Below are 15,838 nucleotides of genomic sequence, written 5' to 3'. Positions count from 1 at the left end.
TCCGTTTTGGTTCCGGGGCAGCGGCTCCTTCCTGCGGGCGGGCGGTGCAGCAGAGCCCGGTTCGGTTTGGCTCAGCTCGGCTCTGCCCGGCTCTGCTCGGCTCTCTCCGGCCCGGCTCGGCTCTGCCCGGCTCGGCCCCGGCCCGGCCCGGCCCGGCAGCATGTGAGCCCGCGGGGCGGGGATGCTCTGGCTGCTCTGCGGCCCCCCCGGCGCCATGGACAGCCAGGCGCTCGTCATCCGCATCCACATCCCCGACGGAGCCGCCGTGGACTGGACCGTGCACTCCGCGCCGCAGCTGCTCTTCAGGGACGTGCTGGTGAGTGAGCGCGGCCGGGGACCGGGCACCGAGCCAGCCGGGAGGTGTCACCGAGACCCGCGTGCCAGTCCTGGGGATGTCACCGAGACCCCCGAGCCAGTCCTGGGGATGTCACCGAGACCCCCGTGCCAGTCCTGGGGATGTCACCGAGATCCCTTTCCTGTCCCTGGGCATGTCACCAAGACCCCTGTGTTAACCCGGGGGGTGTCACTGGGACCTCCGTGCCGGTCCTGGGGATGTCACCGGGATCCCTCTCCCAGCCTGGGTGATGTCACTGAGACCCCCGAGCCAACCCATGGGATGTCACCGAGATCCCTCTCCTATTCCTGGGTGATGCCACTGAGACCCGCGTGCCAATCATGGAGATGTCACTAAGACCCCTGAGCCAGCCTGAGGGATGTCACCGGGATCCCTCTCCTATCCCTGGGGATGTCACCCAGACCCCCGAGCCACCTCTGGGAATGTCACCGAGATCCCCGAGCCACCCCTGGGGATGTCACCGGGATCCCTCTCCTATCCCTGGGAATGTCACCGAGAGCCCTGTGCCAGCCTGGAGGTGCCACCCTGCCCCGCTCTGTGCCCAGAGGGTGTCCAGGTCCCTCTCTCTGGTGGGATTAAGGGTTGTATTTCAGCGGCGGTTTTATTGGGGGTGTGGTTTTTGTAGGAATTGACAAAAGCGCCTCTCCCGGGACAGCTGCGGTGTTCCGAGCTTTGGGCAGGTGCCAGGCAGGAGCATCGTGCCCTGCTTTGGGCTGGAAGGAGCCTTTGGAGTCCCCAAATCCCCCTACTGTGAGCAGGGACATCTCCAGGTCAGGGCATCCCCTCCTCCGTGCTTTGGGATGGAAGAAGTTGTGTTTTGGGAAGGAATATTCCCTGCTCGGGAGAAGTGCTGGGCTCTGTGCCTGGGCTGGGGCTGCAGCTGCTCCTGGGGCATTTCCCCTGCCCAGCTGGGGCTCTGTGGTGTCTCCCCATCCCTCAGCCCCTTCCTGCTCTGCTTTTGGTCCATCTGCACACAGGGATGCTCTGCTTCCTCAGGAGTGGCAGTGGGAGTTTATCCCACTCAGAAATGGAGTGGGAGTTTATCCTGCTCAAGAATAGAGTGGGAGTTTCTCCCCCTGAGAAATGGTAGTGGGAGTTTATCACACTCAGGAATGGGAGTGGGTGTTTATCCCACTAGGAAATGGGAGTGGGAGTTTATCCCACTGAGAAATGGGAGTGGGAGTTTATCACACTCAGGAATGGGAGTGGGAGTTTATCCCAATGAGAAATGGGAGTGGGAGTTTATCCTGCTCAAGAATGGAGTGGATGTTTGTCCCATTCAGGAATGGGAGTAGGTGTTTATCCCACTGAGAAATGGGAGTGGGGATTTATCCCACTCAAGCATGAAGTGGGTGTTTATCCCACTTTTTCCTAACTGCATCCTCATCCCAAAGAAAAGCACAGGATTTGTGTGCAGCTCGTGTTTGCTGCAGCATCCCTGACCTTTCCCCCCCAGCACATCCAGGGACTCTGTGTTCCTTTATTTCTCTAAAGAAAATCTTCCTGTACCACCCATCACTTGCATGTTCAACTTTTACTTTTGTTATTAATGTTGGACAGAGATGTTGATTCTGTAGAAAGGATACATGGGGATTAAGGGGTTGGTTTGTTGGAAAATACTCAGTGTTGGGCCTAGAGGAGCAGAAAGGATGACAGAAATTCCAGCTTTCATTTTTCCAACATTCAGCATTATCCATGGCTTTCTGTAGATGGAGGAGTGGGAACAGAGCTTTTGGCTGACCAGGGAGGTTTTTGGGAGGGGAAGTTTTTTTGAACTAACCCACTCTGCCCTTAAACAAAATTTGAGCAAATGAGCCTGGTTTTCTCCACACTCTGCTTCATATTTTCCTTTTTTCCCCTCCCCAAAATAAAGTGAATGAACCCCTGATGCTTGGACCATCCTTTGCTCTTCTAGAATTGTTGTAAACTTAGCTTGGTTATTTAAAAGTAAGTAGAGAAATTGTGGTCAGTGGGTGACAGAGGATCTTGAGTTTTTGTTGCAGTGAAGCTTCCTGAGAGCTCCTGAGTGAGAGAGAAGGGAAAAGATGAGGAAGGAAGGCAAGCCAGGCAAACTTGGAGCTTGGAACATCTCAGAGCTGGAGGTTTTTCACTTCTGAGATGGTTTTAAACAGGAATCTGTTGGAGAACAGGCAGAGGGACCATGACAGGATCTGCTGGTTTTGTTAAAAATCACCATTTCTGTCATGCTCATGTTCAGTGATGACAGAATTGGAGAATGATTTGGGTTGGAAGGAGCCTTAAATCCACCCCACTCCTCCCCCTGCCACCAGGGACACCTCCCACTGTCCCAGGGTGTCCAGCCTGGCCTGGGGACATTGCACAGCTGCCTGGGTTCCCTGTGCCTCTGTTTGTGCCCTGCACACCTGGGTGGTGACAGTTCCCAGTTCCCCCTGCTGGGCTGTTGCACTGAGGTGTTGATGCCATCACAGCATCCACCTGCACTTCATTGGTCAGATAAATACAGGAATTAAATGAAGTTAGGCTCCTGTCCACACAGGGGTGGTGGGGCAGATAAACACAGGAATTAAATGGAATAAGGCTCCAATTCATGTAGGAGTGTTGGGCCAGGTAAATACAGAAATTAAATTAAATAAGGTTCCAATCCACCTGGAGTGGTGGGGCAGGTAAATGCAGGAATTAAATTACATAAGGCTCCAATCCACACAGGGGTGGTGGGGCAGATAAATACAGAAATGAAATTAATCCACGTGAGTGGTGGGGCAGGTAAATGCAGAAATTAAATGGAATAAGGCTCCAGTCCACCTGGGGTGGTGGGGCAGGTAAATGCAGGAATTAAATTAAATAAGGTTCCAATCCACTCAGGAGTGCTGGGTCTGTCACCACCTGGGGCTGAGCCTTGTCCTTCTGTCCTCAGGGTGATTCCTCTCACCTGGCAGCAGTTCCAGGGGGTTTATGAGCTGCAGGGACAATGAAGGAGCCTGTGGAGGGTAAATCAGTGAGCTGAGATAAATCAGTGTTATCAGTAATCCATCGATGAGATAAATCAGTGTTATCAATAATCCATCAGACCCCACTCATGGCTGTGCCTCCCCAAGCAGCAGCCACAGAAATGCTCTGGAATTTTCTCCAGGCTCTGAACAATCCCCCTCTGTGTCCCAAGGAGTTTTTGGGAGGTGCTGTCCTGCTGGAGCTGCACAGCCACGTGTGGGTCATTCCCAAAAACCCCAAAGCAAGTGCAATTCCCAGAACTTGTACCCATGAGAGCTGAATGAGCTCTTCCTCCAAGGAGGGTCCCACTTTGTGTTAAAAAAGCCCCATAAAATTATCTTTGAGGCCAGCAGGGCTTTATTCTGTATTTTGAGGTGGTTTTTAAGCTGATTTTTGTGAATTTTGCCTCCCAGTGAGTGCAGCCTTGCAGCATTCCAGGCTGGTGTGCAAGTTTATTTCCATCCTCATTTTCAGGGATGTTCTTCATGATGTCACTTGAAATAAATTCTCTCTGTATCAGCTTTGCAGGCTGTAAGTTACCAGTAAATAGATTTATTTTTAAGGCCCCTAAATGAATTACAATAAGCTTATTTTTTTCCTCAAGCTGTCTGCATTCCTCCTGTCACTGTATTTAAGCACTTGCTGTTAATTCTGGGTAACTATAGTGAGATAAAACCAGTTTTAGGTGAAACTTGAGAGCTGTGAGTTCAATATTTACCCTGGCATTTCAGCAGAGCTTTCCCATTTTCTGCTCTCTCACTTGTGCTCCTCCAGAGAGCAGATTGGATTTTGGAGCTCTTTTTGCAGCTGCTGTTTCCTGCTTTTCCTCCTCCTTGTGTTTTATTGTTCATGATCTCTGTTGTGATAGTGGAAAATCCCTGTGCACGTGTAATCCTTTGAAATTTGGGATAATCCTTTAATCCTGGCTCACCCTGAGGTCTGGGGGTGCTGCCAGCATTTGGGAGTGATGGGATTTCCCTTGCACTGCCTGCCAGGCTGCTCTTTTAAATCTGTGTAATTGATTTAATAGAATTATTGTGAGTTCAACAAAGTTTTGGTGCCTGTTGGTGTTTATTCAGTGTAATAATTCACTTGTTGATTATTACTCCTATTAAAGAAGTCTCAATACACAGAAAAACTTATTCTGAGGGGCTGCAGGAGAATAAGATTTCTTAAAAAAAAAATCACAATTTTTCTCAGAGTTTTGGGAGGTTTGGAGTTTTCCAAGCAGACTTTGATGCTTCCACACCCCTTAAATCAAATTTTTAAACAATTTAAAAATCCATCTCATAGAAGCATCTGTGTGCCCATAGAGGAATGTTTACAAAACACAATTAAATTGTGTTTGCTGAAGAATATTCAGTGTTTAACTGGATGGATTAAGAAAGAATTATTTAGTACAGCCTCATGCTTAGGCAGAATTTCTTACCAGAAAGAATTATTATTTCTCATTTCTTATTAGGAGTAGTGGCTTTTGACAGAGGGCTGGTAAACCCTGCAGAATGGAAGAATTTTTATCAACATGGAAATATTTTGGGGGTGTTTTTTTCCCATTTTTGCCTCTAAAAATTTTACTACTCCATAATTAAAGTCCACTGCACATTTCTTGTGTGCCATTAATAATTTGAATCACATTTCAGCATCTAAACAAAAGCCAGAGAAGACACCAGCAGAAAGTTTTGCAATTATTACTTGCTTCAGTTGGCTCTGTGGAAATCTCGTGCTCCTTTCACATTTTATTAATTGTGCCTCTGTAATCTTTAATTTCCTGCCTTGTAGATGAGAGAGGAAAATGCAGAAGTTGTCAGAGCATCAGTGGAGCTTTGGCAGGGGGGGTTGGAGCACCCTGGGAGGCTCCCAGTGGATGTGCTGCAATAAATCCTCATTAATTCATTAATTTCTGATCTTTCAGAGCTGCCTGGGACAGGAGGCACCAGGAAGGGGCAGAGCAAAGGAATGGCTGGGAAAAAAGAGAAATAAAAGATGGGAAAAAAGAGAAATAAAAGATGGGAAAAATGGGAAAGAAAAGATGGGAAAAATGAGAAAGAAAAGATGGGAAAAATGGGAAAGAAAAGATGGGGAAATGATAAAAGTTCTTTTCTGGTACCAGAAAAAAAAAATCTGGGTTGGAGCAGGGATTGGAACTGGAAGTTTGGTTTTTTTGGGCTGAAAAAGTGGTAAAAGCTGAAAAAAATGGTTAAAACTCTTCTCTGGTATCAGCCAAAAAAGGCTGGGCTGGAGCAGGGATTGGAAGTGAAATTTTGGCTGAAAAATGATAAAAGCTCTTCTCTGGTCCCAGCAAAAAAAATCTGGGTTGGAGCAGGGATTGGAACTGATAAAGTTGGTTTTTTGGGCTGAAAAAAATGGTAAAAGCTGAAAAAATGATAAAAGTTCTTCTCTGGTCTCAGCAAAAAAAAAAATGGGTTGAAGCAAGGATTGGAACTGAAAATATTGGTGTTGTTTGGCTGAAAAAATATTAAAAGTTCCTCTTTGGTATCAGCAAAAAAATCTGGGTTGGAGCAGGGATTGGAACTGGAAATTTTGGCTGAAAAATGATAAAAACTTTTCTCTGGTCCCAGGAAAAAAAAAAAAAATCTGTGTTGGAACTGGAAATGTTGTTTTGGATTAAAAAAAAAAAAAAAAAAAAAAGATAGAAGTTCTTTTTTGGTTCAAAATATCTGGGCTGGAGCAGGGATGTGAGGCTGGAAATGTTTTTGTGTTCTGGAGCTGCCCCAGGGTTTGAGTATCCTGAATTTTGGAGAAATTCAAATCCCAGTGCTCTCCAAACAGGAGAAAACAGGTTTTTTAAAGAAAAAAAAAAAATCATAAAGCTTTTTTATGACTGCTTTGATCAGTTAGGTGCCCTTGTTTTATTTTTTTTTTATATAACTCAAGGAAAAAATCGATTTTTTCACCTGCAGGAGCAGACACCACGGAGCTGTTTGCAATTATGAGGGAGTTATTTGGGGAAAAAATGACTTTTCCTGGAGGTCACGTGGAAGGGGAGGAGAAAAAACATCAGAATTGGTGCAAATTTATCTTGTGCCCTAAAAACTTCCTTTTAATGCAAATCAGGCTTTTCATATTTGATACTGAATTAATTTCTCCTTCATTTTTAGGATGTCATTGGTCAAGTTTTGCCAGATGCAACGACCACAGCATTTGAGTGTGAGTGGGACTTTTATCAGCCAGCTCCTTTCTCACATTGCTGGGCTGCAATTAAAAAAAATAAATATATTTATGGTATTATTTTTGTGTTATTATATTACATATATTCTTCAGAATAAATCACATTCGTTACATGTCATGGCTAAATATTCTTCAGAATAAATCATATTTATTATATGTATGGTTAAATCTTTATTTATTTAATATTATTTATTTTATAATGTCATATAACAGTAATATTTTATAATAATGTTATTATAGAATATTATTATTAGTAATATATTTATATTCTTTTATTTGCTATTATTTATGAATGCTATTATGAATAAATATTATTATTTATATTTGTATTATTATTTATTTGCTATTATTTATTTATGGCTCTCAGCCAAGCAATATTTTATTATTTAATCACATCTGGAATATTTCCACCAAGTTGCTTAATTACCAACCTGACCTTGGCCTGCTCTCACTCCTCATTCCAATTTTATTGCTCAAATTAATTGAGAAATATCAACTTACCTGTAGATCTTCAAATTGTGATTCTCCAATCCTCCCAGCAAGTGTTTCAACCAATATCTGCTCTTTAAACCTATTTATTTTTATTTTTATTTTTATTTTTCAAGGGTTTCCTGAGGGATTGCTGCTAAGGGGAGTGTCCCAGGGGATAAAATATTGAAAAATTGGAGTTTTCTTCCAAATGGAGGAAGCTCCTACTGTTCTTTTTTAATTTTAATTTTAATTTTAATTTTTTTGTTTTGTTTTGTTTTTTGTTTTCCTTTGCTAGAGATGGAAATGCAGGACAAGGGGATGTGGAAGAGCAGGTTTGAGATGGGACCTCTCATTTTTATCAGCATTTCTCCCCTTTTTGGAGCTTTGTGCCTCATTCTGTGTGTAGATAACCAAAGCAAATACTGATTTATTCTCCTCCAAGTCCCATTTAATGCTCTTTTTAATTTTCACACATTGTGTTTCCCTCTCCTAAAAACTGATATTTAAAATCATGACCACCAAGAGCAGAGAAATTTTATTTCTGAACCTTTTTTTCCTTGCCCTGAGCAGAACCAGGCTGCAGAACCTTGCCCTTTATATACATATATTTATTTATTTATTTATTTAAATTTTATTTGATATTTTCCATGTTAATATCCCATAATATCCACATCCCACATTAGCTTTGTTTGAACTTCATGCTCCAGCAGCAGCCCATGGCAGTGCTGCCATGTGCAGGAGTTCCCTGCAAAATTCACATTTTTTTTGTTTTTGTTGTTCCTCCCAACATCTGCTGCTGTGCCTTCCCTGCCTGTCTCTGCTCTGTCATTTCCAGCTGCACAAACCCATTTCACTGCCATCTAAATTATGGGATGGATATGGATGCTGAGTTTTTAAAGGGAATTTTTTTTTTTTTTTTTCCCTCCCCTCTCTACCCCCTGGAATTTTCTGCTCTGAGTTTTTTTCTCTGTTGTAGTTTCAGGTGGGGATAATTGTCACCATCCTTTTTTTTTTTTTTTTTTTTTTTTGTGGTTTTATTTTGATATTCCCACCTGGATCTGGATTTTCCCCTGCTCTACACAAACCCCACTGACAACACCTGGCCCCTCACCATCCTTTTATCCAAACTCTGATTTTTTTTCCCCCATTCCTGACAGATTTTGGGGAAGATTACTGTGCAATATTTGAATATTTGTTAATATTTCTTTGCCATCTGCTGCACTTCCTCCATTTCAAGTGATGGTAAAAAAATCCAACCAGGATGGGGGAAATTCCTTTTTTTTATTTTTTGGTTCTGCTGGAAAATCAGATTTCTGTGCTGCAGGCAGGGAGGGAATCCTGGAAATTTTTCTGGATCCATTTTGGATCCCATGGTGGGAGTGAAGGGGCTCTGCTCAGGTCCAGGATGATTTTCTTCTGGTTTTTCTCTTTGTCTGGTTGGTTTAATTCAGCTTTTTTTCTTCCTTTTTTATTCCTTTTCATCCACATATTTTTAATTTCTTCTGTTTGTACCATCAGGAATTTTGCAGCTGAGAACTGAGTTAATTTCTCAATCATTTCAAAGGGATAATGTGGAATTTTTCTGAATATTTTGCCAAAGTTTTCCTTTTTTTTTCAAGTTTTTTTAATGGTCCCAGCTCAGTCTGTTCCTTCTCCCCAAACCTTTTCTCCATAAATTCCTCCCTGTTCTACTTTCCCTCTGATCCCTCTTGTGGTGCTCCAGGAGCTCATTCCCAGGATGTTTTAAACTCCAATTTTGAGATTTTTATATTTTACCCATCTGCAATGCTTTGGGGTTTTTTTCATTATTATTTTATATTTGCATTATTATTTTGTTCATAATGAAATTTTCATTTATTTCATTTTCAGAGGCAGAATGAACAAACTCCTTTTCTCACACAATTTGAATTCCTTAACTTGGATTTTTTTATTTTCCCAGAATCCTGGGATTTTTATTTTCCCAGAATCTTGGGATTTTTATTTCCCCCCAGATTCTTGGGATTTATTTTTTTCCCCAGATTTTTGGGATTTTTTTTCCCCCCTGATTCTTGGGATTTTTATTTTCTTGGATTCTTGTTGGTTTTTTTTCCCTCCCCAGATTTTTGGGATTTTTATTCCCCCAGATTCTTGGAATTTATTTTTCCCCAGATTTTTGGGATTTTTTTTTTTTCCCCCAGATTCTTGTTGTTTTTTTTTTTTTTTTTCCCAGATTCTTGGGATTTTTATTCCCCCAGATTCTTGAGATTATTTTTTCCCTGAATATTTGAGATTATTTTCCCAGATTCTTGAGATTTTTATTTTCCTAGATTCTCAGGATTTTTTTTTTCCCAAATAGGAAAACTCCAACTTTGGGAAAGAATCAGGGATGAAATTCCAACTTTGAGAGAAAGTGCTGAACCTCTGGAGAATTTCTGACAACAAAAAACCTGCTGAGAGTGAAATTCTGATCCCTTTGTGCCCTTTTTAAACAAAAATCCCCATTCTTGTTAAAATCATGACCCATTATTATTTCAGAGTATCCTTTTTTAGCTTCTTGCCTGTTATTTGCTGCTGTTTTCTGGTACAAATTGTCAATATTGTGTTTTCTGGCAGATGAGGATGAGGATGGGGATCGGATCACGGTCAGGAGTGATGAGGAGATGAAGGCCATGCTGTCCTATGTGAGTAAACCACAACCAATCCTCATTTCCCCTCTTTTTTATCATTATTTCTTGGTGATTTTTCATTTTTTTTTCCCTGTTCTGAGTTGTTTCACTGGGAGATATCCCCGTGTGAAATTCAGATTTTGCTGCTGGGTGAAGCTGGAGGTGTTTCCACACCAGACTTGCCAAAAGACAAAAAAAAAAAAAAAAGACTTATTTTGTAAAATACTTACTGCTCATCTCACAAACATTAAGAATAATGCATCTTAATGACTTTTGCATTAGGTATAGTGCAGGCTAAATGGACTATCAATTCCTTGGATTTTTTATGCAGTACTTAAAGTAACGGCTCATTAAAAATGAACCCCTGGGCTCTAAAAATTTTTCAAAATCTACTTTTCATCTGGAGACTGTTTCACCCCTCCTAACAGAGGAGTTTCATTGTAGCTGCAGGCTGAGTATTCATGGAGGATTTAAAGATGTATTTTGGTTTTTGTTTTTATTTTTGAGATGGTTGTGGCTCTGTGTGTCTTTGTGTAGGTTGGGGTGTGTGAAATAAAATCTGTGTCCCCAGAAATAGAAATCTCAGTTATTGATGGGAACAGAATCATTTGAATAAAGTGGAAAATAATAAAAAAAAATTTAGCTTTTCTTTTGAAAGGAAATTGATAAGCAGGAGGGTGAAAAATGGGGATTTTCTCTCTGATTTAAATTCCTATAAATGAACTTGGGAGTTGTCAGAGCCCAGCCCTGTTTGGGACCACCCAAAAAACGTTTTGGTGAAACTTCAGATGGTCCCAAACTGGTTTGGGTGGGGAGGAACCTTAAATCCCATCCTGGCTGATCCAGGGGCAGCTGCAGCTTCTCAGGGAATTCCTGCCTGTTGAAAATTCCCATTAAAAAATTCCCATTTAGAAGAATTCCCATTAAAAAAATTCCCATTACAAAAATTCCCATTTAGAAGAATTCCCATTAAAAAAATTCCCATTACAAAAGTTCCCATTTAGAAAATTCCCATTTAGAAAATTCTCATTTAGAAAATTCCCATTAAAAATTCCCATTTAGAAGAATTCCCATTACAAAAATTCCCATTTAGAAAAGTTCCCATTTAGGAAATCCCCATTTTCCCACTCTGAAGCCATTCCCAGTGTCTGTCCCTGTCCCCAGCCCCTCCCCTGGAGCATTTCAGGACTCTGAGGATTCCCTGGATCTTTCCCTTCCCCACCTGAACATTCCCAGCTCTCCACAGTCCAGATTTTGGGGTTTTGTTTTGGATTTTGATATTTTCAGCTCCTTTTTGGATCCAGCAGCTCCAGCTCTTCCTGCTGTATCACTGGAGATCCTTCCCCACCAGAATTTTCTCTTTTCCTGTCAAACCTTTTTTTTTATTATTATTATTTTTTAATTTTTTTTTTTTTTTTTGCCTTCAAAGTGGAAAAAACTTTGAATTTTCCTGGTGCAGCCTCCAGATTAATCATGCCTTGGGAAAGCCATATATTTTTTTTTTTTTATGCTTCCAAGCTCACTGTTAAAGTTTCAGTACATTAGAGTTCTGATTGCTCAACTCTCTGCTTTCCCTTCAAAATTATGGGATGCCTGTAAATGACTTCTTTCTGCTTCAGCAGCTCTTCTTCTCAGAAAAAAAAAAAAAAAAATTTAAACTAGTTTTTTATTTGAGTGTTGCACTGATGGTTTAACTTCCTCACATCCTTTTGGGATGTGTTTACAAGAAAATGAATGTTCTGAGCCTAGAAAATGGATTAATTTAATCATCTTGGGGTAGAGAAAAATACTCATTTGGAAGCCTGCAACAAATATTTGGAGAATTTGCCAGCTGGGAAAGTATTTGAGGGAATTTTCACATGGTGCAGGTGTTCTCTAAAATGTAAATAAAGTGGATTTTTTTTCAGTTTAAGGAAATTAAAAAAAAAAAACTCCCTGAGATTAGTCTTTGTAACATATTTTAATTTGGAAGATATTTTGAATTATACCTGACCTTACCTTTGGGTTCTTTGCTTCATGAATTTGACAAGAAATTAATTCAGGCCTGGAATTCTTTCAGATTATGCAAAAATTCTTTGAGTTAGGCTGATCTTGGGGGGGTGGGTGGTAAATAGGATTTTTTTTTTCCAGTTAATTAAGGACAGCCATGGAGCTGGTGTCTTGTATCTGTATAAAAAGGCAGTAATTTTTTTGACAGCCACTGATTGGAAGGTTGCTTGCAGCTCTCTGAAAAGCAAGGAGCTACATGCTCTGGATCAATAAGTGGCAAATTTCCCATTACAAAGAATACCTGAGCAATGTTCCAAATAGCCACTGGCATCTTAATTTGCCATGGAAACCTCCAGTGCTGCTGTGTGGAGGACAAGTCATTTTCAGACAATTTTTCCACACTACTTGTTAACAGTTATTGCTGTCCCAGAAGGTTGACAGCTTACATGATTGATATTTCATTTACTTGTCATCACTGCTGAGTAATGCACAGGGCCATGGGATTTTCCCCCTCTGTTCTGTTTTTTTTTGGAGGTGCAGGAAAGACTCTCCAAGTTTTTATTGGAGTTGATTATTCCAGGGAATGATCAGAAATGTTTATATTGGGTGTAAAGCTTGTGGAGTTCCCTTGGTGAAATGGGAATTTAAAAAGTTAAAAGGGACAGGGATGACTTTTCCCTCCTGGATTTGGGATCCAGCTTTTCTGGGAATTCCATCCCAGCCAGGAATTTATTCCAAATAACCTCTAAATCTCCATTTTTCCACTCTGAAGCCATTCCCTGTGTGCTGTCCCTTGTCCCAAATCCCTCCTTTTTAGGGGCTCTGAGGATTCCCTGGATCCTTTTCCTCCCCAGCTGAACATTCCCATCCCTGGATTTTGGTGTTCCAGGCTCCTTTTCCAGCCCTTTTTGCCCATTCTGAGTTTTATTTTAACCCCTGAACATCCCCATCCCATGGCCCAAGCATCTCCAGGATTTTAATGTTCCCAGCTCCTTTTCCAGCCCTTTTTGCCCATTCTGAGTTTTTTTTTAACCCCTGAACATCCTCATCCATGGATTTTGGTATTCCAGGCTCCTTTTCCAGCCCTTTTTGCCCGTTCTGAGTTGTTTTTTTTAACCCCTGAACATCCCCAGGCTCCCTCAGCAGCCCCTGTGGCTCAGGGTGTCTGCAGTGACTTTTTGGGATCCTTCCTCACAATTCCAGATCCCCTTTGGGATTCCCTTGGGGTTTTCCCAGCTGCACTTTTGGGGTTTATTTGGGGGATGTTTGCATCAAGTCTTTGTGTCCCTGTTTGGTTTTCCTGGCTCCTCCAGCTGTGGCAGCTGCTGCATTTTCTGTGAATATTTCCTTTCCTCACTGCATTTTCTGTGAATATTTCCTTTCCTCACTGCATTTTCTGTGAATATTTCCTTTCCTCACCTGCATTTTCTGTGAATATTTCCTTTCTTCACTGCATTTACTGTGAATATTTCCTTTCCTCACTGCATTTACTGTGAATATTTCCATTCCTCACTGCATTTACTGTGAATATTTCCTTTCCTCCCCTGCTGTACCAATTCCAAAGAAAATTAAACCACACTGAATGAAACAATCCATAAATGCTTTTACTGGATTACTGAGTGATCCCTTTTTTGTTGTTTTTTATTTTTTTTGCAGTATTACTCCACTGTGATGGAGCAGCAAGTGAATGGGCAGTTGATAGAACCTCTGCAGATCTACCCACGAGGTAATGCTGAGCAAACCCCACCCAAAAACCCAAAAGTGCTGCTGGAGCAGCTCCTGGGAGTTTTGGGGAGGTTTACATGCACAGAGCATCTCTTCATTTGGAGAGAAGAATTCATTATTGTGGAGAAAAGTGCATTTATTGCATAGAAAAGAGCTGATTTCCTGGAGTAAATGAGACCAACAGGGTTTGCAGAGTAAATATTTACATTTTAAAAAACTCTTTGGTGCTGGCTCTGCCTGGGTTCCAGGCAAAGCAGATGAATAACTGAAATTTTGGATCTTTATGAAAACTGAGGTTTTTGAAGCTGTTTTAATATCATTAATCAGCCTGCCAGGCTGGGGAATGTCACCATTGTCTGAGATTTGGGCTCTCAGTGATATCCAAATATTCACAAGCACTTTAATAATTTTCCTGAGCAGGGAGAGATGTAATCAATCCTGTGGACTGAGGCAATTAAAAAAATAGGTCATCTCCAACCTGAAAAAAAAAATCCATAGGCAGCTCATGAGGATTTTTGGGAATGCTCTGTCTGAACTCAAATAATGGTTAAAAAAAAAAAAAAATAAAAAGTGCATTACATAATTCATTCAGATCTCAGTAGCCAGGCTCTGAATCTGTGACTCCTAATTGATGGAACAAGAGAAACTTTAAATTCTCCAAGTAAATCTCCCAGCCATAAATTAATTGAAATAATTAAAAATAATCAGACTGTGAGGCTCCCAATTAAACATTCTGCACTTGCATTACTTACAACTCTCTCAAGTTTGAATTGGGCAATTAACCAAGAGGAGGCTGGGTGGATTTCCTGGAAGTTTTTTCCTGGAAGTTTTTCCCTGGAAGTTTTTTCCTGGAGGTTTTCCTGGAAGTTTTCCTGGAAGTTTTCCTGGAAGTTTTTTCCTGGAAGTTCCCTGTGTTCCTGGGGAAGAGAGGCAGGAGTTTAAGGGGAATGTGGAGAATTGGGTGGGTCTGGTTGAGAGGGGATCCCAGGTGTTGGAGCTGGGACCTGCTCAGAGCAGGGATCAGGGAATTCTGGAATGGTTTGGGTGGGAATGTCCTGAAATCCCATCCCCAGGGTCACCTCCCACCATCCCAGGCTGCTCCAGCCTGGCCTTGGACATTCCAGGGATGCAGGGGCAGCCACAGCTGTTCTGGGAATTCCATCCCAGCCGGGAATTCCATCCCAGCCAGGAATTCCTGCCCAGTGTCCCATTTCAATCTCTGTTTTTTCACTCTGAAGCCATTCCCAGTGTCCTGTCCCTTGTCCCAAATCCCTTTCCAGCTCTCCTGGAGCTCCTGCAAGGGGATCCAGGATTCCCTGGATCCTTCCCTTCTCCAGGGGAACATTCCCAGTCTGGCTCCATCCCATTCCCAGTATCCCACCCATCCTGCCCTAATCCCAGTTTAAACCATTCCCTGTGTCCTGTCCCTCCATCCCTGATCCCAAATCCCTCTCCAGTTCTCCTGGAGCCCCTGTAGGTCCTGGAAGGAGCTCTGAGGATTCCCTGGATCCTTCCCTTCTCCAGGTGAACATTCCCAGTCTGGCTCCAGCACATCCCAGTTTAAACCATTCCCAGTCTCCTGTCCCTTGTCCCCATCCCTCTCCAGCTCTCCTGGAGCTCCTGCAAGGATCTCTGAGGATTCCTGGATCCTTCCCTTCTCCAGGAGAGCATTCCCAGTCTGGCTCCATCCCATCCCATTCCCCATCCCAGTTCAAGCCATTCCCATCTCCTGTCCCTTGTCCCCATCCCTCTCCCAGCTCTCCCTTTGTGCTCACACAAACCCAGGTGGGTGATCCCAGAGTTTGGGACATCTTGGGAATCTTTTCCATTTCCCTTTTCCCCAGTGCTGTCCCACCCCACTTGGGGTTTTTAGGGACATTTTGGGTTTTGTCCCTTTGGCTCCTTTCTGAGCTGGGACATCCCAGGTCCTGCTGCTCTCAGGTCATTTCTGCCTGGACAAGTTTGGAATTGTCTCTGCTCCAGATTCTCACTCCTGGCTCAGCTCTGCCTTTTTCCTCCTTCCCACTCCCCCCAAATTTCTCCATTTTTGTTTCATCTTCCCAACCCACCTCCTCAAAACCATTTTTCCCCCATGTTAAAGCTTTAAAACCTCCCCTGAGCTCTGAAATACTGAACAAAATGTGCTTTTCTGCTCTTTTTTTGGTTTTCCCTTTTTTCCCTGTCTTGTCCTGCCTCTCTAATGAACATCCCAAATTTTGTCATCACTTTTCTCCTGTGCCCTTTTTGCCTCTCCACGTTCCCCATCAGCTTTTCTGCCTCTCATTTCCTTTTTAAGAGATTTCTTTGCAACTCCTTTGAATTCTTTGCCTTTTCTGCCTCTCCAACTTCTGAGGAAGCCTCAGGCAGCTCCCAAAAAACTCGTGAATTCCATAAAAAATCCTGGCAGGAGTCAATCTCTGTGTGCCAACCTGGGTTACCTGGGTTGGGATTTATTAATTTCCTAATAAAAATATCTTTGAGGGGAAAAAAATGG

General features: G+C 42.4%; 1 protein-coding gene across 1 annotated transcript in view; it reads left to right on the top strand.

Moving 5' to 3' along the window:
* Positions 1–15,838, top strand: part of MAP2K5 (mitogen-activated protein kinase kinase 5) — a 117,313-nt gene continuing 101,475 nt past the window's right edge. The window contains exons 1-4 of the mRNA XM_056499794.1: positions 1–316; positions 6,445–6,493; positions 9,578–9,645; positions 13,276–13,345. Coding sequence (XP_056355769.1) covers positions 182–316; positions 6,445–6,493; positions 9,578–9,645; positions 13,276–13,345 — 322 coding nt within the window. The 5' untranslated portion in view covers positions 1–181. The remainder of the gene's footprint in view (positions 317–6,444; positions 6,494–9,577; positions 9,646–13,275; positions 13,346–15,838) is intronic.

This window comes from Oenanthe melanoleuca, chromosome 10, assembly GCF_029582105.1.
Source record: "Oenanthe melanoleuca isolate GR-GAL-2019-014 chromosome 10, OMel1.0, whole genome shotgun sequence".
Taxonomy (NCBI): domain Eukaryota; kingdom Metazoa; phylum Chordata; class Aves; order Passeriformes; family Muscicapidae; genus Oenanthe; species Oenanthe melanoleuca.
This window is presented reverse-complemented; position numbering and strand designations above follow the sequence as displayed.